The following is a 25,000-nucleotide window of genomic DNA, read 5'->3' on the forward strand; positions in this document are numbered from 1 at the left end:
CAACTATATGCAGTCTATTACACTAATATCACAATAGTAAGAAACTTAAAAGAGTGTAGTTTGATCCATACCACCAGTGATCATAGACGGCGGGCTGGGTTGAATCGTAGCAATGTTTGGTAATTTTGCAGAGGATAAAAACGTAACTTCTCTTTGATCATATTACATGGAAATCACACATTTTAAAGAAAATAGTTCAAATAATGCAACCATATATATATAGAAGTGTGCATTTGAGCAAAAACTGTCCTTGTTTGGGTTTTGTTGGTATGTTCGGCTTTTATCGGTTTTGTTCGGCAATTAGTGAGACCCGTTAACAGTAACACCATCCATGAGATGGAAAACATACAAGTCAAACAAGAGGAAGATTCAAGATAGGATTGAAAATGGAGAAACAAGAAAGCAAAAGTGATATAGCACCGATTGGTACAGCCATGCAATGCACAGAACTGTTTGGGATAGGCATATGTTCAGCAGTGGACTATGAATATTGAATGGCTGACCGATTGCTGTTCAAAACAAAATTCTAATACTTGGTTGAGATATAACAGAACTTAGGGATATGATATGCAATACATAAAGTAACATATTAATATAATATGTCAAATATCAACTTCATCTACTCTATTAACTTTAAGCTTTAATGTCACCATCCTCATTGACAATATCAAGAAAATATACATGATTATTGTGAATCATGTTAGCGAAAGTTACATTCGATCATAAATGCTACCGGTATACCATTAACCAAATTCCATGAAGTCTTTTCATGTTCTGGAAATATATATAAGTGATATGACTGATATCACCCTTACCTTTACTTCGCACGTGCTTAAGTTAATGTGAACAACAATTTGTTGAGAAGGTATAGGACGTAGACTTGTTAATCTCCTTCCTAATTCTCGAATTTAACTCTATAGTCTATACTAATGACACGGAGCTGTTTGTTTACAATCCGTACGAGTGATCTGTAATTTCATATAGCGAAATTACGTAACGTGTGTTTTAATCGATATATGCATCAACATATCATATTATGTATTACATAATGTTGCCAATTATTAACAAGAGAGGGAAAGATGAATAATGGTGAGGCATTTCCAAGTCAGTAAGCCTTCCCAATGCTATCATTAATTTATTATTATTATTTCATTTACATTGGCATAACATTGTATTTGACGGGGATAATCAGTTTATTTGCATTATCATTATGTCATTACTTTGTCTGGTGTGTTTATATTATTTTAATAACTTTTAGGAATTGTAAGGTAATGTGTAAAATTGCTGGTCATATAATAGGCATGTATTTCACTGATACAGGAGTAATTATTTATTAATAATACACAAGTACAGTATTTCCATTAACTCTAAAAATGCTGTAATTTTCTATGAGCTGTCGAGGCCATACGTTTTACTAATTCAAAGTGGCGTTTTACATTACAAATTGTAGAGTCCTATGAATTTTTCTTCCACTCATAGAGAATACCAGAAAATTGTTTTAAAACTAATATGTATTTACATATTATCTATTTTTCCTTTGTTTTTATTTGATATAAACGTCTCTAAACCAGGTGAGTCAAGTGCATTGCCGTTGTATTCAAACATGTTCGTTTGTTTACATCGACACAAACAAAACATGGAACACGAGGATCGGCAATGAGAAGAATTGAATAGAAGGTACGTAAAAGCTTAATAATCCTTGTAGAGTACCTGAAAACTTCATTTTCTTGTCATATATTGACTTATTTTTGAGAGGAGATTCTATATAAGTAGTTAAGGGTATAGTGTACAAGACTGAAATGGAGAGACGAGTGCAAGAGGGTTTTTTTTTAGGTGTAGGTCCAACTCTGCCCAAAAATTTGTAAAGATTTTGGTAAAGAAATACATATAAACTCCAAACCACTGGTCTAATTTTATTAAAATTTGGAATACTTGGGCTTCATGGGTCAACAAAATATCTGAGCGTGTCAAAAACAACGTGGAACATCTCCATCATACCAGATTTGCCTTTTCATGGCAACTGTTAAGTTGTCAATTTAGAGATGATCATCAATAAAATCCAAACCCCTGGCCCAATTGACATGCAACTTGGCATGCGAAGGTTTTATGGGTCAACAAATCATCTGAGCATGTCAAAAACAATGCAGGACCCTCCTTTTATACTATTCTTACTAACACCTGTCATCTTGTAGATACGGGCGCATCCGCTCGTGACGCCACGATCGCACGTGTAGTGTTTACAACGCAATCTTTTGCGACCCGCTTAAATAAGTATGCCCCAGTTTGAATGCTTGCATCGTGCAGCGCATGCACAGAGTATTCAAATCATATTGTTGTGCAAGTGTATGCTCAATTCTTGAAATACAAACAAATTTTCACAGATTTAAACGGAAGTTTGGTTATCAACCTCAGCAAAATAGTTTTCCAAGTAAAAATATTAAGGCAAGACATCAATAAACAATATTTTAACCTAAATGAACATATTTTTCAACCTATTTCCCCTAGAAACGAGAAGCTTAAGATCATTGATTAATGGATATTTGAGCTTAATGGCAATACATGTAGGCACATAGTCATGAGTGAAACCATGCGCGGTGCCGCTATCGCCATCTTTTGCGCCCCGTTGGATTTTGATTTTTGTTTGGCTTAGTTTGAATGCTTGGAGCGTTCAGCACATTTGCAAGGTATTAAAATTATCTTGTTGTTAAACAAGTTTATGCCCAGTTCTTCAAAACTTTACTAATTCTTACAGATTTCAACACAATTTTTGATATTAGCCTTGGCAAATTAGTTTTCCGAGTAAAAGTGTAAAGGCAAGAAACTAAATCATATAATATTTAATGTAAAAATGTTGTTTATTAGCCTCTATTCTACCGGATATGAGCAACTTTGAAATCGTTGGTAATAGTGCAGTTGTGCAATCTAAGTTTCTTGAAGCTTAGATGCCTGTTCGACATATCATTGCCATGGCAACGTGATAGGTGTCAGTAAGAATGGTTTAAGAGGAAAGTCCTGCATTGTTTTAGTCATGCTCAGGATATTTTTTGACCCAGAAAACCTATACGTGCCAAGTTGCATGCCAGTTGGGCCAGCGGTTTGGATTTTATTGATTATTTCTAATTTGACAACAGTTGCCATGGCAACATGATAGATGTTAGTAAGAACAGTATAAAAGGAAGGCCCTGCATTGTTTTTGATATTCTCAAGTGATTTGTTGACCCATAAAACCTTCACATGGCAAGTTGCATGTCAGTTGTGCCAGGGGTTTGGATTTTATTATTTCTTAAGTGACAACAATTGCCATGGCAACATGATAGGTGTTAGTAAGAGGAGTATAAAAGGAAGGTCCTGCATTGTTTTTGACATGCTCAGGAGATTTGTTGACCCATAAAACCTTCACATGTCAAGTTGCATGTCAGTTGTGCCAGTGGTTTGGATTTTATTGATTATTTCTAAATTGACAACAGTTGCCATGGCAACATGATAGGTGTTAGTAAGAATGGTATAAGAAGAAGGTCCTGCAATGTTAATGACATGCTCAGGTGATCCATTGACCCATCAAACCTTCACATGCAAAGTTGCATGTCAATTGGGCCAGAGGTTTGGATTTTATTATTTCTTAATTTATAGCAGTTGCCATGGCAACATGATAGGTGTTAGTAAGAATGGTATAAGAAGGTCCTGCAATGTTATTGACATGCTCAGGTGATTCGTTGACCCATAAAACCTTCACATGCAAAGTTGCATGTCAATTGGGCCAGAGGTTTGGATTTTATTGATTACTTCTAAATTGACAAACCGTTGCCATGGCAACATGATAGGTGTTAGTAAGAATGGTATAAGAAGAAGGTCCTGTAATGTTATTGACATGCTCAGGTGATTTGTTAACCCATAAAATCTTCACATACCAAGTTGCATGTCAATTGGGCCAGCGGTTTGGATTTTATTGATTGTTTCTATATTGACAACAGTTGCCATGGCAACATGATAGGTGTTAGTAAGAATGGTATAAGAAAAAGGTCCTGCAATGTTAATGACATGCTCAGGTGATTTGTTAACCCATAAAACCTTCACATGACAAGTTGCATGTCAATTGGGCCAGTGGTTTGGATTTTATAGATTATTTCTAAATTGACAACAGTTGCTATGGCAACATGATAGGTGTTAGTAAGAATGGTATAAGAAGAAGGCCCTGCAAGGTGATTTGTTGACCCATAAAACCTTCACATGCCAAGTTGCATGTTAACTGGGCCAGCGGTTTGGATTTTATTGATTATTTCTTAATTGACAACAGTTGCCATGGCAACATGATAGGTGTTAGTGAGAATGGTATAAGACATTCTCAGGTGATTTGTTAACCCATAAAACTTTCACATGCCAAGTTGCATGTCAATTGGGCCAGTGGTTTGGATTTCATTGATGATAATCTGAAAATTGACAACTTCATGGTTGCCATGAAAAGGCAAATATGGTATGATGGAGATGTCTCACATTGTTTTTGACATGCTCATGTGATTTGTTGATCCATAAAACCTTATTATTCAGAATTTTAATAAAATTGGACCAGTGGTTTAGAGTTAATGTGTATTTCTTTACCGAAATCTTTACAAATTACCACCCTTAATTCTAACCTTTTGTAATGGTTAAGTCTAGCCAAAAATTCGGGATAAAAAATAATGAAAAAATTGTATCTCCCTTATTTTTCAAGCTATTTAAAAAAATTAAAAAGTATTTTGTTTCTAATGAAATTGTCTTTCATATGCAACAAACTGATGAATCCACAGGAAAGCTTCTTTGCCAGATGTGTGGTGTGATTGTTAATGTTATGCATCGACAACTGAGTGACCGCCTTCCCGGTGGTAAGTTCTGGTGTCCGAGTGATGCCCTAGTCAAGGAGGCGGCATCCTGCTCCTCTACCAATATCAGTGGGGAAAAGGCGTTCGCCATGTCTGACCGTGAGATGGTGAGGGCTCCCAGCACAAAACTTCCGTATATTGAAGCAAAGGTGATGTTTCGGAATAACTGCACGGCAGAGTGGCTGGAGAGGAAGGATGAAGGTTCCATGGGCAATGTCATCGACCGAGCGAAGAAGTCTGCCAGACAGCTGCGAAACGAGGAAAAAGATAACGCCATCCATTACCAGCAGCAGATCCGGAGGAAGATGTCTGAAGAGCAGCAGGACATTCAACTGAAGGAGGACCAGTCCAGGACAAAATACGAGAAGTGGCTCGAGATAGCATTCCGCGATGGAGGATTGGCCACGACCCCAGATGAGGTGGATGCAGTGGAACACATCAAATCGAAAACAGCTCGTTCCCAGTCCCTAAGATCAACATTTACCAAAAAGTTCTGCACGTCGACATTGGGAATCCGGCGCTGACAAAGCTGACCAATTCTCAGCTGGCGGACATTCTTATGGGCATTGTTGGATCAGATGTCAGTGCAGACAATGAAATTTTGGAATTCCTTCGGGATCCAAAGCAGATCTTAGGAAAGCAGTTCACGCATAAGTGGAACAATGACGGGAAGGACAGGTAGTACAGTGGTGTAGTTGAATCGGCAGTAGACTCAGAATGTGGAATGGAGTTCAAACTCAGTTATGAGGGTGGCACTAGTGTGGCGTACCAGACTCCAGATGAGATAATCGTCGATTTGATTCGTGGAGACCTGGACTTCATTCTCTAGATGCATCATCTTGGTGTGAGTTGACTTATTTCTTCCCCAGTGTTATTAGAGTGAAGTAGTATGTTATCTATCATCTTTTGGGTGGGAGTTGATTTGTCCTCCCCAATTTTTGGTATAACTTATGTTTACGCTGCCATGTGGGCGTGAGTTGACTTATTCCGTCCCTAGTAAAAATTAGAGTGAAGTAGTATGTAATCTGTCATCCTTTGGGTGAGAGTTGATTTGTCCTTTTAATGCAGTGTTTCCCAATGAAAATGATGATTACCCAAAAATTCAATTTCACAGTTATCAATTACCCCATTGAACATATACCTGGTAATATCGGAACGTCACTGCAGATAGGTGGGTACGTACAAATCCTGCAATGTAGTGATATATCCCGAGTGTAGAGTTGTAGACTGTAGAAGTGTAGAGTGTAGTGATATATGTGTAATTAGAGAGTAGCCCATGGTTGCATTATTTGAACTATTTTCTTTAAAATGTGTGATTTTCATGTAATTTGATCAAAGAGAAGTTCCGTTTTTATCCTATGTAATATTACGGACCACAGCTACGATTCGTCCAGGCCACCATCTATGATCACTGGTGGTATGGATCAAACTACACTCAATTAAGTTTCTTACTATTGTGTTATTAGTGTAATAGATTGTATATAGTTTAATTATTTCAACTATTTTATTTAAATGTGTGATTTTCATGTAATTTGACGGTATTCGTAGCTGTAGTGGGTAATTTTGCAGAGGATAGAAATGTAATTCTTTGATCAAATTACATGGAAATCACACATCTTAAAGAAAATAGGTCAAATAATGCCACCATATGCTAAATTTTTATATAGAATTGTGCATTTCAGTAAAAACCATCATTGTTTACGTTTGATCGGCAATTAGTCAGACCGCATGTTTCGGCCCGATTTCCTGGGACGAAATAGGCCCGATTTAATTCCCTTCAAAATGCAATATCTCAAGAACTAGGACAGCTAGATGGATAATTCAAATTGCATTGTACTCACAGCAACTTTCTGCATTCCATGAGAACTACTTCAGCTCAAATATCAGGAATTCCATTTTTATGTTGACCTAGCTAGTTTAGAGATAATCATCCATAAAATCCAAAACCCTGGCCCAATTAACCTGCAACTTGGCATGTGAAGGTTTTATGGGTCAAATCACCTGAGCATGTGAAAAACAATGCAGGAGCTTCCTTTCGTACTATTCTTACTAACACCTATCATGTTGCCATGACAACTATAATCCCCCACCACAGATTTGACCTATGCATCTCTTTCCATCAACCTTTTTTTGGGGGAGATGGTGGGGGATTATGCAAAAATGCCAAACCTGTTAGAATGCAATGTCCAAGATTTGATGTTTAACAAATTTGCCAGATAGAGTTCTTAGCATAGACTACACCTAGCTCCATGGTCAGAGCCAAGGAATGTCATATGAGAGACAGACAGACATGATACACGATGTAGGGTCAACTCGGCCCATGATCCGACCAACTCGGCCCATAAATCGACCAAATTGGCCCCTTAATTACGCCTATTATACTAATATTCATTAAACATGTTAAATGTTCTATATGTATATAGGCCTAGGCAAATTTATAATAGCACATTAGATTGACACATAAAAACATAAAATTAAACCTGCAATGGAATTTGTGTCTTTCTAGTCAGATGTCAGAATTCTGTTGTCAAAATTTGTTATCACAAGTTGAAGCAGGTAAAACTGGAACACTCCAACAACATGGATGGTGGCTGATCAGTGATCCATACCTAGTTCTAGTGCATTACATCAGCAATGGGACCGAGTACCAACCCACTCCTCACAGAAACAGTAATAACAGCACTGGGGAACATGCCCACTCCTGTCCTTCAGTACTTAAAGAAATATCAACTTGCAAGACAGACTCCTATTACAGTCTACCAGGCTCTCTCAGCAATGCCTTGTGACCTTATGCTAAACCAAGTGCTACGTCCTCACAGCCTATGTCAGGTACAGAATGTACAACAGAAGGAATCAGAGAAATGGCAGCTTTCCAGGGATCTGTAAAACATCACCTTGATTGCTTATCATTTGGATAACTACATCTTTGAGATTGTGACATATCCAAAGATCACCTGCTTCTTTGGACTCTTAGAATTATGTAATGACATTGGTATGGTTATATCAAAATAATTAAGTTAGATTGATAAAAAAAAATGATGTAAGAGGCTGACAGAAAAGTATCTGTGTTGATTTTTATGGAAATCCACGGGGGGAAAAATTATACCTTTTATTTTTGAGAATATATTGGTAATGAATAGAACCTGTGATCTGTTTCTTTTTCTTTCTATTATTATTAATATTCAAAATCTGCTCAGTGGCATGCAGCTGATACCTTAGGGTCTATATGGGGCACCCCAATGGACCTTACAAGTATTCTGTGCCACTGGTAACTACAAGCTGTGTCAGGAATTTCAGATCTGTATTCAGAAACCTGAGGACCTCACATTCCCCACAGATCTAATTCTTCCACAAAACATCATGGATACCAACTTCTGTACTTCATGAGACATCACAGGACCTGACATGTCCCTGTCAAGGGAATCTGAAAATGCCAGTACACCGCCAGTTCTGAAAATTCCTGTTGTTGCTCCTCCAGGGTGTTCCAGTTTCAGAAAACCCTGGACAAATAGCAACATCTCAGGTGATCATGGCCCAGGAAGTCATTAGGACCAACAGGATTGTGCAGGTGCAGGGTATGCAGGCTTTTGTTGTTGAAGATCTGAAAGGAGAGAAGTACTGTGTTTCAATATTTCTTAAGGAGAAATGTAGCTGTGCTGCAGTCAGAACTTGGCAATAAAAAAATCAATTGGGGTAACAATCAACCCCCCACAAAGAGGATAATAAGTCTCAGTCAGCTTGCAAAGATATCTCAACAAATAAGCATATTACTATATATGCATACTTGCCTATAATAAAAAAAAAATCAGTACCATGAAATAGGAAAAGAGTAAAAATTTAAATCTTTTAATAACAGTAATGATAATTATAATAATAGCAAAAAAGAGTAACAAAGATTAAAAAATTACTGTTTAAAAACTCTTAAAAACTAGAATATTTTGTGGGTTCACCTCACAGATTAATCACACTGCCACCTGGTGAATGCATTCATTACTAGCAATTTGTGAAGCAATGTTTCTGGTTTGTTTGCATGTGAAATGGCTGCATTCAGAGCAGATCCTGTATAAACCGTACCAAATCATTCCTATAGGTGACATAAACATCTCGGGTTTATATTTCCCAATTCTTTCTCCAGTTTAGTCTTCTTTCTGTAAATAAAGATCACAAACAATTGGCTTATAAGTATAGTGGTGGCCATCTTTTCACATTTGGGTCCAAGACTTCCATCAGAGGGAAGACAACATAGCAACTCGGAAACTGAATAGAACTTATCTGATGTTTTCTTGAAAATGATACTATTTATTTTGAGTTATTCAACGTACCCATAGACTTGGCCCCTAGAAATGTTTCCAAGATGTCTCTGAGATGAGGTGAGTGGGGATAGGAAAGGAAACGGCAGATAGGGCTAATGAAAGATTATTGGAATGGTTTGGGCACATGGAAAGTATAAGTGAAGAAAGATTAGTACAAAAAATGTGGAGAACAGAGGTGGATGGAGTGAACTTGAGGGGATGACCAAAATTGAAATGCATGGATGGGGTGAAAAGGGATTTGAGCAACAGGACTGTTGAGTAGGGAAGGGATAGACTGGAGAATGGTTGTGTATGGATATTTTGATGCAGCTTATAGAGATTTCTTTACCATTTTCTCCATTTTCCACATGAGGGAACTAGGAGAGAGGATCACTATGTATATGTAGTGACCCTGCTGTGGATGTGTTATGTCTTGCTATATTGCTTCTGACCTCGGCAGTGGGGAGGAGACAAGGATGACCCTTCATCCACAAAGAGCTAAGATGAGCCGGAAACATGGGTGGTAAATGGAACTTGGTGTGTGCCTTGGCTGGCTACCTCCCTTATAATTGGGAAAGACCCTTGTTTATAGATAGGTTAAATATTATCCTTCACTTTTCTTTTTTCTTTTTGGCTACCTCCCTTGAAAGGGGGAAGAAGCCTTGGTATATGTATATGTGTGTATGTACTTTTATTTTGTAAAAATGTATGAGACAGTGTTAAAGTGCTCTCATAACAAGTATGGTTGCACTAGTTCAGATGCATTTATTTAGAGTTATTGAAGGTTGTAGGTTTTCAGTAAGAAAAACTAGAGGTAATACATACTGAGAATTAAATTAGCATGCATGCTTTATGTTAACCAGTTTCCTATTGATAATATAAATTCATATGTTAGGTGAATATTTTTATTTAGATCTTTTAATGCATGGGTTATTGTTACAGAATACAAAATGGCTGTCGGAGTACCAACCAAAGCAAGAGTGGTGGAAGAATGTGAATCAGATCAGTCAGATCTGGAGTCTGAACCTGGAGATGACCTAGAAGAACTTCCGACTTTAGCTCTGAATAGATCCAGTGGAAAAGAAGATAATGGTGAAATACAGGACAATGAAGAAAATGGAAGAACAAAAAAGGCCAAAAGAAAAAAGAAACAAAAAAAGGTCGAAGTGGAGGATGAGTCAGGAAGTGAAGCAGATATCGAAAGTGAAGATGAAGATGTAATGGAGAGTGATGATGAAAATGATGAAAGTCAGGCAGGTTTAGCTAATGTTATGGCCAGGATTTTAGCCACAAAGAAGTCCGATATTTTGTGTAAAGCTAAAAAAGGCAAACCCGTAGAAAAAAGAGAAAGTGATGATCAAGATGATTTTGAAGTAGAGGAAAATGGAGTTGTAAAGAAAATTAAAAAAGATAAAGCAAAACCAGTTGTCTCTACACAGAGTGCTTGGGAAAGACTAAAAGAAGTAAGTAGCTATGAATTTTAAGATTTGCTATTGTTGTATTATATATATTATATATATGTGTGTGTATTTACCTAGTTGTATTTTACAGGAAGGGGAACAATGCTTGTGGTGTCCCATCTTCATATCTCATTTTATCTAGACTTTTTAAATTTATGTATCGTTTTTGCATACACCACATTTTCATCTAACTTGCTCCAAACATCTATTACCCTGTGGGGAAAGCTGTTCTTTTTCAGGTCTCTTCTATAACTGTCTTGATTTTCTTTCCGTGTCCTCTTGTAGCTCTACTATCCCATTTTATTTGATCCTCTCTATCAATAGTTTCTATGCTTTTCATGATTCTATAAAGAGTTATCAAGTCTCCTCTCTTTGCTCTAATGTCTGTAGCTCAAGTTTTGCTAGTCTCTCTTCATATGTACCACAATTTGTGATACACAGTCTTCCATTTCTAAAGCCAAATTGTTTAGGGTTTAATATTTTATTCTCTTCCAAGTGTTTGATCCATTTGTTTCTGATAACCTTTTCACACATTTTTGCTACTGTGCTTGTAAGGGATACTAGTCTAAAGTTTGTAGGATCCTTTTTGTTTCCTCCTTTATATATTGGTACTATGTTTGTACTTTCCAATCTTGCAGTGCCTTTCCTTCTTTGAGTGAAAAGTTTATTATTTTGTATAATTTGTCCAACAGTTTGTCTATACACTCTTTCAGTATCCAATTTGCAATTCCATCCAGTCCATGCAATTTCCTAACATCTAGGTTTTTTATTTGGTCTCATATTTCGCTATTTAGGTCACTTAATTCTCTAATTGTTTGTTCTTTACTCTTACGCAAAATAATCAATTCCCTAAGGCTCGGTAGTCCAATTTTAAATCAATGATTTCTTCCAATAATTCGTTTACTTCACGATTTCTTAATGCATTGCTATATCTAACTTCTCTATCTATATGGCCTTTACCTATTTCTCCTGGATTTCTTTGAAAACCTGAAAAACTGTAGTTCTCCCACCTTTGATTTATTCTTGGTATGTCAAGCATGTCCTCTTGGGGATTACTCCTCTTGGTTACTCAACCTTATATCCAGGCCTCTCTTTGTTGGTTCATTCAATATTTTTTCATATTTTTCCTTCTCCATTGTGCTAACTATACTTATTTCAAGAACTATATTTAACCTTATCAGTCACACGAGAAACATAGCCTACACATCCCGTACAATAACAACTAGTCGTTTCCGTCGTGTATGTATATATATTTATATGTATATGTGTGTGCATATATTTATATATATATATATATACATACATACATATACCAAGGCTTCTTCCCCCTTACAAAGGGGGTAGCCAAAAAGAAAAAGGCATAAAATCATTCCCACTCATTCCATCCCTGAATACACTCCACACCCCTCCACCCTCCCTCTTATCTGAGCACCTCCTGAATGACGGGTCATCCCTGCACCTTGTCCACTGCCCTGGGTCAGAAGCAGTGTCGCAAGACACAGCACATCCACAGCAAGGCCGCTTCATTAAATCGGCGACCCCCCCCTCTCCGTCCCCCCATTGCATAAAATGAGAGGACTCTTTAATCCACCAAGGCATTTACTCGCTTCTCTCAATCTACATTCTACCTCCACTTTCACTCCACCTTTCCCTGCCACATTTGCACCCAAGTATCTAAAACTATCCACTTCCTCCAGTCGCTCTCCCTTATATATATATATACACATGCATCTAAGTCTCTTAATCCAACACTTGCCAACTGCCTTTTGTGTGGATAGTTGGGTCTACGACATAAACCTACCTCAGGAATTGGCCCATAAAACACCAGTTCCTGAAGTGGGGTTATGTCTGTGGCCCAAACATCTGGACAAGTAGCAGTTGATGAGTGTTGGATTAAGAAACCTAAGGGTATATGATATATATGATGTACACTGGTGTGTGTGTATGTATGTATGTATGTATATATATATATATATATATATATATATATATATATATATATATATATATATATATATATATATATATATATATATTGGTATATAGAAGGCAGATCTCCCCATCTCTATTTTCCACATGAGAAGTCAGAGTGGGGGGATGCCAATTAAGTGAAGCAGCCTTACTGTGGATGTGCTATATCTTGCTTACTTCTGACCCAGGGCAGTGGGCAAGAGACAGGAATGACCCTTCATCCACGAGGAGCTAAGATGAGAGGGAGTGAGAGTGGTGGATGGGAGTGGAGTGGGTGGGAAGGGTGTGTGCCTTTTGACTTGGTTACCTCCCTTATAAGGGGGGAAAAGCTTTTGGTATATACATACATATAACTCCTGGATGATGGGTCATCCTTGCATCTCACCCACTACCCTGGGTCAGAAGCAGTGTTGCAAGACACAGCACATCCACAGCAAGGCCACTTCATTAAATTGGCGACCCCTCTCTCCATCCCCTCATGCAGAAAAGGAGAAGACAGGGAGAAATCCCTTCGGGCTGCATCAATTTATTTCTCACACATACTCCCTCACCCCCCATCTCCCACCCACTCCCCTCACACATCAACATCATCCATACACAACCATTCTCCATTCACCCCTATCTCCTGTCCTTGCCTGTCCCTCCTCAACAGACATTCCCCTCTTTCCCAATGCCCCTTTTAACCCATGCATCTATTTCATCCTTGGTCGCCCCCTCATGTTTACTCCTTCCACCTCTGCCTCCCACACCTCTTTTACTAATCTTAGTTCATTCATTCTTTCCATGTGTCCAAACCATCCCAATACTCTTTAATCAACCCCATCTCCCAACTCCATTTCCATGCCCCTTCTCCTCCTCTCCTCCTCATTTCTCACTCTATTCAGGCACCTCATCTCAAACACATTCAAATTCCTCCTCTCTTCCTCTCTTATGTTCCATGTTTCTGCCCTGTACAGTGCTGTCAGCACAATCACTCCTTCATACAATCACTTCTTAACATCCATTCCCAAAGTGTCTATTTCTCATTACAATTTTTAATCCCCTTCTCTCAATCTACATTCTACCTTTACCTCCACTCCTCCGTTTCCCGTGACATTGACACCCAAGTATTTAGAATTATCCACTTCCTCCAGTCCTTCTCCCTTAATACTCACTTCCAGTCAGTTGCCACTTTCTCCCCTTGTACATCTCATCACCTTACATTTACCCACATTTATCTTCAACTTACTTCTTTTGCACTCCTTCCCAAACTCTGTCACTAACTTCCTCAATCCCTCCTCTGATCATGCTACATGTGCAGTGTTGTCAGCAAACAACAACTGGCTTATCTCCCACTTTTCTCCATTTTCTTTAACCATCTCCAGTCCCCGACCCACTACCCTTGCATTTACCTCTCACACCACCCCATCCATGTATAAATTGAACAGCCAAGGCAACATAATACATCCCTGACAAAGTCCCACCTTTACCTCAAACCAGTCACTCTCTCCATTTCTAATCCTAACACAATATCTCCCAGAGTGCCTTCCTGTCTACCCTGTCATAAGACTTTTCCAAATCCATAAAAGCCCCAAACACATCCTTACCTTTTCCTAATGCTTTCTAAAATATAATTGTGAATATTGGGAGAATATAAGTTTATATCCTACTACATTATAGTTTAAAATAGATCTGCCATCTTTGTTATAATCCTGTACTGCTTACTAGATAAGATATATAATTTTCAATATCTTAAATCTTTTACCATCCTGTCATTGTAGAATAAAAGAATATAGTCTTATAGCTGTGGATTTTCATACTTTATAAAGCTTTCTTGTCTCATTAATTCAATCTCTAGTTGCAGTTATGTTGTTTATATATTAACTTATTTATTTGTGATAATTTTATATATTCATATCTATTTTATTAATTTCTTTTATTTATTATATATGTATTTATTTCAGAGAAAGCTATGGGAAGAAATGTCACATGTGAAACCAGATATCAAGCTCGACAAAGAAAAAGAAAAGCGTCTTAAGGTTCTAGCAACAAAGTAAGTCCTAAATACTAATACCTCATATATGTTATAGTTTTTGTTGATAAGCTTTTCAGTGTAATTGAAGTTAAAACAGGAATGGAAAGGATACAACCCCATTTCACATCAGTCATATAAATTTGAAAACATGAGAAATGTCTGTAGATCTGGGTAGAGGAAGTGCAAAAGACGAGTGAATAAAGTGATATTGTAGATGGATAAAGGGTTGACATGGACAAAGGGATGTTCTTTTCATTTGTTCCATAAATTACTTTTGGGTAGATGAGGAGGTGGTTGCAAGTCACCTAAGAACCATGGGTCTCCTACAATGGAGATTAGAGGCAGAGAATTGATTGATTCTCCTCTCTCCCATCAATCACTTTCTCGACCTCTCCCACTGCCACAGTCTAACCCTCCCAAATCTCCTCCACCTTTAATTCTCAAGCACAACATTGGATGCCTAATGTATAATGCATCATACTACTTATGTTATAAAATATGAAGTCACTGCTGTATTACTCATTCTCTTTAACACTGAATAATAATAATAAACATGATCAAACAAGTTCACTAAATTTGGGAGTCACTCGGCTACGTCTACAAAATAAATATGATCAAGATGCCAACACTGGCATCCTTGTATTACTTGCACCTCATGAGAGATACAAAGATGGGTCACCATGAGCATAGCTCTCTTCCTGTATAATACAACTAGGTAAATACATAGGCGTCATTGTATCGAAGAGGTTAACAAATTCCTACAATACTATGCCTATTTTTACACCTTAACTTTCAATAACATCTGTCCATCTGCACTCTTTATCTTTTCCTATCTCTCTGATTCCCCCCACTACTCTTTTCACTTCCTTTAAAAAAAAGAAAATTTCTCAAAAATATTCAGTCATACACCTACATCACTTACTCTTTTCTTTGATTCCTTTACTTGACATTTTATACCAACTCTTTTATACCTCTTGTCTACTTCCCTAGTTCCACTTTACAACATATTTTTATATGGTCACATCTTTTCTCCAAATATAAGAAAAAAATATAGCATGATTCTGGACCATACGGGTGTCAATTAAGTCACAAATAAACCAATATAGGGAAATGCAGATATAATTTTTTTTTAATGAAATTTCATGCTCTTACATATTTTATTGATTGAATTTATTTTCTAAATCCAGGAGGTGCCAAGATAGGAGGGAGGGAGGAGGGTGGAGGGGAGTGGAATATATGGGAAATGAAAAAGGTGGGAGTGATTTCTATGCCTTTTTCTTTTTGGTTACCCCCTGTGTAAGGGGGAAAAAGCCTTTGGTATATGTATGTATGATGAATTTATTTTCTTCAAACAGAGGTGTGGTACAACTTCTGGGTGCCATTGAGAAGCATAACAAAGCCTTGAAGAGGAAGTTGGCAGAGGCACAAGGAGTCACTCAAAAAGAGAAGGTTCTGGAAAGGGCCGGGAAAGATGCCTTCCTTGACATCTTGAAAGGTGAAGGAGACAAAGTGAATAGAAATGCACCTAAAATGGAGGTCAAAGATGTAAGTTTAATTTTTGTTTGTGATATAGGATGGGGGGATGGAGAGGGGGGTCGCTGAATTTATGAAGCGGCCTTGCTGTGGATGTGCTGTGTCTTGTGACACTGCTTCTGAACCAGGGCAGTGGACAGGAAGCAGGGATGACCCGTCATCCAGGAGGTGCCAAGATAAGAGGGAGGGAGGGGGAGTGGAATATATAGGAAATGGAATGGGTGAGAGTGGTTTCTATGCCTTTTTCTTTTTGGCTACCCCCTGTGTAGGGGGAAAAAGTCTGTGGTATATGTATATGTATGATATAGCCCAGGTTAGAACTATATGTGAATTTGTATCCAAGTGTGATAATTAGAGAGTAAGAAACAGGATCCCATTAGTGTTGCTCCCTTCCTGTAAACTACAATTGGGTAAATACATGTACATAGAAAATTTGGAGAAGAGGTTTGGAATTTAAGGGAGCCAGAGAAGAGAAATATAAAGGTGTTTGAGAAGTATGGTTGGGGTTATGAGGATGGATAGAGTGATGGCATTTGGAATACTAAGTGATAGGAGTAAGTTAAAGTACATACATACATATAGCGAAGGCTTTTTTCCCCTTATAAAGGAGATAGCCAAAAAACAAAGGGATAAAATCTACTCCCACCCATTCCATCCCCACACACTCCATTCCCATCCTCCCCTTTATCTTGGCTCCTGGATGACAGGTCATCCCTGCATCTCGCCCACTGCCTTGGGACAGAAGCAGTGTTGCATGACACAGCACATCCACAGCAAGGCTGCTTCATTAAATCGGCAAAAAAAAAAAAAAAAAATATCTCCGTCCCCTCATGCAGAAAAGGAAAAGACAGAAAGAAACCTTTCGGGCTGTGTCAATTTATTTTTCACACATACTCCCTCACCCCCCATCCCCCACCAACTCCTTTTCATGTATCACATCATCAAGGATCAGTACTGGCACCGATCATGTTCGCTGTATACATTAATGACATGAATGAAGGCGTGGAGTGCTATATACATTTTTTTGCAGATGATGCAAAATTACTTAAGAAGGTAAAAACGGAAGAGGACTGCAACTCATTGCAACAAGATCTGGACACAATATGGAATTGGATTCAAAAATGGGAAGTAAAATTCAATATTAAGAAATGCAGCATAATGGAATTTGGAAAGAGTAAAAATAGAATATCAAAAGATTACAGAATTGGGGAAGAAAAAATAAATAAAACAAACTATGAAAAAGATCTTGGAGTGATGATTGGAAAGGACATGAAACCAGATAAGCATATAAACAAGATGTTCGGAGAAACCTACAACTTATTGAGAGCAATCAAAGTGGCATTTACCTATATGGACGAAGAAATGATAAGGAAAATACTTACTACACTAATAAGACCAAAACTCGAGTACGCAGCATCACTTTGGACACCCAGTACCAAAAAGAATATTAAGAAACTAGAAAGATTACAAAGAGCGACAACAAAACTAGCACCAACACTCGCCGAACTAACATATGAGCAAAGACTATTCAAATTGAACCTACCAACTCTGGAACAAAGAAGAGAAAGAGGAGATTTGCTAACTATCTACAGAATAATGAAAGGAATGGAAGTTTTAGACAGGAACGACCTATTAATGTGGGACAACGGTAAAACAAGAGGACACGGAAAAAAATTGAAAAAGGATAGTTATAGAAAAAACTTGAAAAGGAACAGTTTCCCACACAGAGAGATAAATACATGGAACAAATTAGACAACAAAACAGTATGTGCTAACACTATACAAGATTTTAAGATAAAACTTGATGCGGAGAGATACAAAGACGGGTCACCACGAGCATAGCTCCCCTCCCGTATATTACAACTAAGTAAATACAATCATTCTCTATTCACTCCTATCTTCTGTCTTCTCCCTTCCTTCTTCAACAGACATTCCCCTCTTTCTTAATGCCCCTTTTACCCCATCCAACCATCTCATCGTAGGTTGCCCCCTCATGTTCACTTCTTCTACCTCTGCCTTCCACACCTCTTTTACTATTCTTCACTCGTTCTTTCCATGGGTCCAAACTGTCCCAATACTCTTTCATTAACCCTATATCCCAACCTCCTCGTTTTCTCACTCTATCCAGCCTAGTAACCTCTATTGTACTTCTCAGGCACCTCATCTCAAACACATTCAAACTCCTCCGCTCTTCCTCTCTTATGTTCCATATTCCTGCCCCATACAGTGCTGTCACCACAATCACTCTTTCATGTAATCTTCTTAGCATCCATTCCCAAATGTCTATTTCTCATTACACTTTTTAATCCCCCAAGGCATTTACTTGCTTCTCTCAATCTACATTCTATCTCCACCTCCACTCCTTCCTTTCCCACCACATTTGCACCCAAGTATCTAAAACTATCCACTTCCTCCAGTCTCTCTCCCTTAATACTCACTTCAAATCAGCTGCCACTTTCTCCCCTTGTACATCTAATCACCTTACTTTTACCCACATTTACCTTTAATTTTTTTTTCTTTCATACACCTTCCCAAGCTCTGTCATTAACTTTCCCAATCCTTCCTCTGATCCTACCACAAGTGTAGTGTCATCAGCAAACAATAGCTGGCTTATCTCCCACTTTACTCCATTTTCTTTAATAACCTCCAATCCCCGACCCACTACCCTTGCATTTACCTTTCGCACCACCCCATCCATATATAAATTGAACAGCCATGGTGATATAACACATCTCTGACAAAGTCCCACCTTTACCTCAAACCACTTACTCTCCATTTCTGATTCTAACACAAGCTCTACTATTCTTGTAAAAACTCTTGACTGCTCTTAAAAGCTTTCCTCTTATCCCATATATCTGCAATACCTCCCACAGTGCCTTCCTGTCTACCCTGTCATAAGCCTTTTCCAAATCAATAAAGTCCCAAAAAACATCCTTACCTTTTCCTAAAGCTTTTTCACATATCTGCCTTAGCACAAAAATCTGATCCATGCAACCCCTATCCGTCCAAAACCCACACTGTTCCTCACCAATTGCTCCCTCTGTTCCTCTCCTTATCCTCTTAATCAAGACACTCCCATAAGCCTTCCCAACTACACATAAGAAACTGATCCCATATGCACTTACAAAAACCTACATCTTTCTTCCCAGTTTCACCTTCATCCACATTAACCTTGAAGAAACTTCCACCACATGCTTACCCATGTTTTCACTTACTAACATAGCCACTCCTTTTTTCCTCATCCTCTCTTCACTCCTGAGAACTTCCCAACTACACTCCCAAACTCAAACTCACCCATCCCTTTCAACTTAGTTTCACTCAATGCCAACACATCCATCTTTCTTCTCACAAACATACTGCCTATCTCTTCCCTTTTACTCTCATCTGTACCACATCCACACACATTAAAAGACCCAAACCATAGGGTACTGGTTGGAAAACTCCTCCCAGACCCTCTTATGCCTTTACTTTTTTTAGGAATGTCCCCTTTGTGGCTACAGGAAGAAGGATGCCTAGTCCTATCCCCATCCCATTTTTGTCACCTTATATGACTCAAGTGGAAAGACTTGGTGGCAGTATTCTTTTCCCCCACCAGAGGGTTTGGTAAAATGAGAAAATGAATATTCAGAGAAATGGTACAGGACAGTAACGAGTGGAAAGACAGCATAACAGAGGGACAGTTGCAGTATAATAAAGTATCATCATTTCTCCATGAATAGAGATTTCCTCTACCTCAGACAAAATGACATGTGGCTCTGGTCCATAGGGGTGCCCCATTTAGACCCTAAAGTATCAGCTGCATGCTACTTAGTGGCTTTTAACCCCTGATGGGAAAAATAGAGTTAAAGTAAATGTGGATAAAAGCAAGATGGTGATATATACAAGGGATTTGGGTGGCGGGAAGTTGGAGATAAGTCTTAAAGGAGAGAACTTGGATGAAATGAATAGATTTAAGTATTTAGAGTCACATACAGCAGGGAATGGAGGATTGGTGGGGGAGGAGGTAAACTGTAGAATGATGTAAGTAAATATACAGTACTACCTCTCATTAACGGACTAAAAGAGGAGTAACGGTGTCCATTGATGTGAATAATCCGTTGATTTGGAGTGGTTTTTGGGTGGCATAGTGATTGCACAGCACTAAACAACTGGACCAAAAACACAGCGAAAACACCGCAAACACAGCTAATTAATGTCTGTTAATGAGAGGTAGTACTGTATGTCTTGGGGAATGAAAAAATTCATAAGAAATAAGTATCTGAAATTGTATGCAAACAGAAGAATCTATGAAAGGGTAATTGAGACTACAACACTATATGGGACAGAGACTTGGAAATTTAAAGTGTTTGAGAAGTATGGTGAGGATTACAAGGAGGGATAGAATGAGGAAATGTCTGAGAAGTATGGTAGAGGTTACAAGGTTGGATAGAGTGAGAAACAAGGAGGTGAGGGGGGGAACTGAGTGGAAAAGGAGATGGCAAATGGGGCTGATGAAACGGTATTTGGATGGTTTGGACACATGGAAAGAATGAGTGAAGGAAGACTAGTAAAAGAGGTGTGGAAGGTAGAGGTTGAGGGATGGAGAAGGGGAGTCGCAGATTTAGTGAAACAGCCTTGCTGTGGATGTACTGTGTCTTGCTGCATTGCTTCTGACCCAAGGTAATGAGTGTGATAGAGGGATGATCCATGATCAATGAGGAGCTAAGATGGGAGGGAGAAAAGGGTGGTTGATAGAAGTGGGATGGGTGGAAGTGGGTACATGCATTTTAACTTGGATACCTTGTAAGGGGGAAGAAACCATTGCTATGTATACATACATACATACATATATATATATATATATATATATATATATATATATATATATATATATATATATATATATATATATATATATATATATATATATATTTGGGGACTGGCAACATCAATATAGACCTTAGTCACAAAGCTTTCTCTATGGACAGAGACTAATCTCCACTCAAAAACAAATTCTAATCACTTTATCTTATACCATCCCCATGTTATGTTACCGTCATTAAATCCTTCTTATGCAGAAGACCCTGCCATGATTTCAAATATCCATCTAAAATAACTCATCCTAAATGCAATAAAGGCCTGGTTGTGCAGCAATATTCCAACAATCTGGAAAAGATCACATGTAACACCCATGTTAAAACCAAACAAACTACCAGAAAACCCAGCATCTCACAGACCAATCACATTATTATCCACATCCAGGCTGATGGAAAGATTGGTTGCAGAAAGAAACAACTTATCTACCAACCTCCCCAAAACAACATGGTTTCATGGAAGTCCACTCCACCAGCACTCTTCTCACACAATTATCACACGAGTGCTGGATGGATTTAACAAGAAATCACCTACAGAAAGGACAATATTGGTGATAATAGACATAAACAAGACATTTGATAAAGTTCCAAGATCCAAAAAGATCATAGAGACTAACATCCACAATAACAAGAAATAGCTAACAGACTTCTTTGCTGGCATACAGGGCAGAGTAATTCAGAACCAAATTTCTGGGGCAAAAAGATGTCATATAACGGAGTCTTCCAAAGAGCCATAATTTCACCAGCATTATCTAATTTCTTCAAGTAACCCCACTCCAGGTTCAGAACATAAAACACTGAAGCACTCACCTGTGCTGATGACCTGATGATGATGACCCAACATCACAACTACAAAATAACTGATAAGAACACCCAGACATACTTTGACACACAAGAACAATACATACATACATATACCAAGGCTTTTTTCCCCTTACAAGGGAGGTAGCCAAAAAGGAAAAGGCAAAAAATCATTCCCACCCATTCCATCCCTGAATACACTCCACACCCCTCCACCCTCCCTCTTATCTTAGCACCTCCTGGATGACGGGTCATCCCTGCACCTTGTCCACTGCCCTGGGTCAGAAGCAGTGTCGCAAGACACAGCACAATGGCTCGGATAAAAAGAATGGAGGCCCTCAGAAATCATTAGTAACATTGCTCACTCCAGACAAGCATGAGAAGAAAAAAAAATAATTATAATACAATTAAATGGGCAAACTTATCCCATGGGAAAAAAAAAATCCTGGGCCTTGTTTTTGATACTCATGAACTTCAACCCATACATCAAGGAACTAACAGTGAAAATGAATAAGAAAATAAACATTAAGATCAATATCATTTAACCTTTACTCCTGATATCAAATAGGTTGATTTATTTTATTAGGTGATCATTTGGCATGATTGTGACTTACAGCCCTAAAGTATGTGGCAACAGCCCCTGGATTTCCCCACAGGTCGCTCAAATAAGAAATGTTGTACTGCTGTCAGTACTATTACTGTTGAGGTGTGTAGGTGTAGGTGGTTTTTGTCTTCATCTCATTTTATTACCAGAACAAGTGAACTGAGACTGTCCTTTTGGTTTATTTTTTACCAGGAAGTGAAGGAGGAAGAAGACAACATAGCGAAGAAACCAAAGTGGAGTGTTCTTGCAGACAACTTTTATAAAGAACCAACTCTAGAAGGCTGGGACAAGCAAGAGTCAGACGATGACTGACAGTTTACTGTGTAATTAATGTTATTTCAAAAGAAGAGCCATAACAGATGATGATAGAGAATATATTGAAGATTTTCTTTTCTTTTTATTATTATCCCTAATAAGGTGTCAGTCCTGTTATTTCATTGATTTTCTTATGCCCTTCCATTAATCTCTGAAAGGAAATGGAGCGTTGTCTTATGTTGGGTTAGTAGAGATTGTCAGGCCCTCCCATTGATCTTCTGAGGAAACATCAATCAGTAAGATAAACACAAACAATACAGAATAGAGCACTAAGAGTAATAACAAAATGTACCAAAACAACCCTAATTGGGGGTCTCCTGCAATAGAGACCAGGGGCAACAAACTGACTATTCCCGCATCACCAGCTTACAAAAGTGTGTGTGTGTGTGTTTGTTTGTTTGTTTTGCTGGTATGGGAAATAGTCCAAGTTGATGGAGAAAGAACTTGGGCTTGGTTCAGAGACGAAGTGACAGTCACCTCCAGGTGGGAGTGAGGGCGTTATAGATTTTAAAGATTGGCAGCAGGGAGACAGTTTTCTGAAAGAGAGAGGCAACTGCCAACAAGTATGTAAGGAGAAGCCCCATGTGAAGACAGTCTTGATTGAAGTCTTTATCATTGGAGCCTCATCAAGCACTTGATAGCTCAAACATGTGAAATGTACCAATAAAGACTTCATCCTCACATACTGCTTTTCCTAACAGACCATTTTCTCCAATGTCTACTTTGCAGGATCATGTCTAGCAGCCACGTAGATCATTGATGCCAAGAGACAGGGATTGTATGAAATAGTAATGAGGAGGGTGGAGGGAGTGGAATATATGGGAAATGACCTGGGGGGGAGTGATTTCTATGCCTTTTTCTTTTTGGCTACCCTTTGTGTAAGGGGGAAAAAGCCTTTGGTATATGTATGTAATGAATGAATAAGACCTACCAGAGAAGGATACATTACTTTGATCCTTGTTGTAGGGCAGAAAACCATGTAATCAATTCATTGTCCCAGGTAACCATAAATAACAACTGGATTGATCCATAAGTCACCCAAGGAAGAAATACTGTTTTGTTAGTATGGGGCATTGTAAGATGTGTTCAAAATCCTCATGTAATGGTTGCATCTAGTTTGATTCTGTGATCAGACCTATTCTCTGTTGATATTCTTTGAAAGCTGGATCGTGTCCTGAATGCAATGTGTTAGTGTGGTTCTTGCTTGTCTTTGGTGGGATTTTTCTATGGGGGATGAGAAGGAGCCAAGAAGAGAGGAGCGATAGCAGTTAGAGGGGATGGGGCTAGCAGGTAGAAAAGAGACGAGCAAGTTAATGAAGAGCAGCAGGTGGAATAGAAACAAAAAGTAAAAGTAAGCAACTGAGGTGTGAAAAAAACGGTAGTTGGAGGAGAGTGGGGTCAGCAGGTGTAGAAGGGACCAGCAGGTGGAAAGAGAAACAGGAGTTGGGAGGGTGAGTAGGTAAAATAACCATCTGCTAGAGAGGTCAACGCATAGAAGGGAAGCAGCAAGTTGAGGGAGCAGTTGATTAGTGAAGACAGCAGTTGGAGGTGGAAGGCAACAGCTGGAGGGTAGACACTAGGTGGAGGATGGAGGCAGCAGGTGGCGGGTAAAGGAAGCAAGTGGAGGGTGAAAGCATCAGGGGAAAGGGGAGGGCAGAAAGGAGGAACTAATAGTTGGAGGGCAAAGGCAGTAGGTGGATAGTGGATACAGTAGGTGAAGTGCAGCAGGTTGAGGGAATAACCAGCAGGTAAAAAGGGGGAGTTCGTGATTGGGGGGGATGGCTGTAGGCAGAGGGGAGAGGCAACACAATAAGGAAGGTAGCAGGTAGTGGGAGGAGGTAGCAGGTGAAGAGGAAAGGCAATAGGTGGGGAGGTAAGGCAGTAGGTAAAAGAGGAAAACTACATGGTTGGTGGAATGCAGCAGGTTATGGAGTAGCACCAACAAGTGGAGGGTGATTGGGGGTGGGAGGTGGAGGAAGCTCGCGAAAAGAAGGAAGAGCACGTGGGTGTTGTGATGCCACGAGAGTGTATTGATTGTCTCCAACCGACCACTGTCTCTCCTTCCTTGACATTCCTCTCACTCCCGTTGCTCCTCTCCTCACTCTCATTCTTCTCTCTCCACCTCTCCTTCCTCCTCTCCTCCCCCCATTCCCTCCCGTCACATTCTTTTTTCCTCCTACCCTTGGCCCTATAAATTTATCTATTTTCCCCCGTCTCTTTCTCTCTCTCTCTCTCCTGTTGCACTTTTTCTCCACTCAATACCTCCCCTCACCCTCTCTTCCTCTCCCTCCCTCCACCCCA

The 25,000-nt window shown here is 38.9% G+C and overlaps 1 protein-coding gene across 1 annotated transcript; it reads left to right on the top strand.

Annotated features, from left to right (window-relative positions):
- Nucleotides 1-1,543: 1,543 nt before the first annotated feature.
- On the top strand, nt 1,544-22,775 carry LOC143019981 (RRP15-like protein). Its single transcript, XM_076176057.1, has 5 exons — nt 1,544-1,677; nt 10,091-10,611; nt 14,523-14,611; nt 15,949-16,138; nt 22,577-22,775. The coding sequence occupies exons 2-5, from the start codon at nt 10,099-10,101 to the stop codon at nt 22,694-22,696; spliced, it is 912 nt and encodes a 303-aa protein (XP_076032172.1). The 5' UTR covers nt 1,544-1,677; nt 10,091-10,098; the 3' UTR covers nt 22,697-22,775.
- The last annotated feature ends 2,225 nt before the right edge of the window (nt 22,776-25,000 follow it).

This window comes from Oratosquilla oratoria, chromosome 38 (genome assembly GCF_046742065.1).
Source record: "Oratosquilla oratoria isolate Oo_2021 chromosome 38, ASM4674206v1, whole genome shotgun sequence".
Taxonomy (NCBI): domain Eukaryota; kingdom Metazoa; phylum Arthropoda; class Malacostraca; order Stomatopoda; family Squillidae; genus Oratosquilla; species Oratosquilla oratoria.

Coding starts and splice junctions, on each gene's coding strand:
- LOC143019981 (XM_076176057.1), top strand. CDS start 10,099: ATGGCTGTCGGAGTACCAACCAAAGCAAGAGTGGTGGAAGAATGTGAA. Junction 10,612..14,522: donor CTTGGGAAAGACTAAAAGAA/GTAAGTAGCTAT, acceptor TATTTATTTCAG/AGAAAGCTATGGGAAGAAAT. Junction 16,139..22,576: donor CTAAAATGGAGGTCAAAGAT/GTAAGTTTAATT, acceptor ATTTTTTACCAG/GAAGTGAAGGAGGAAGAAGA.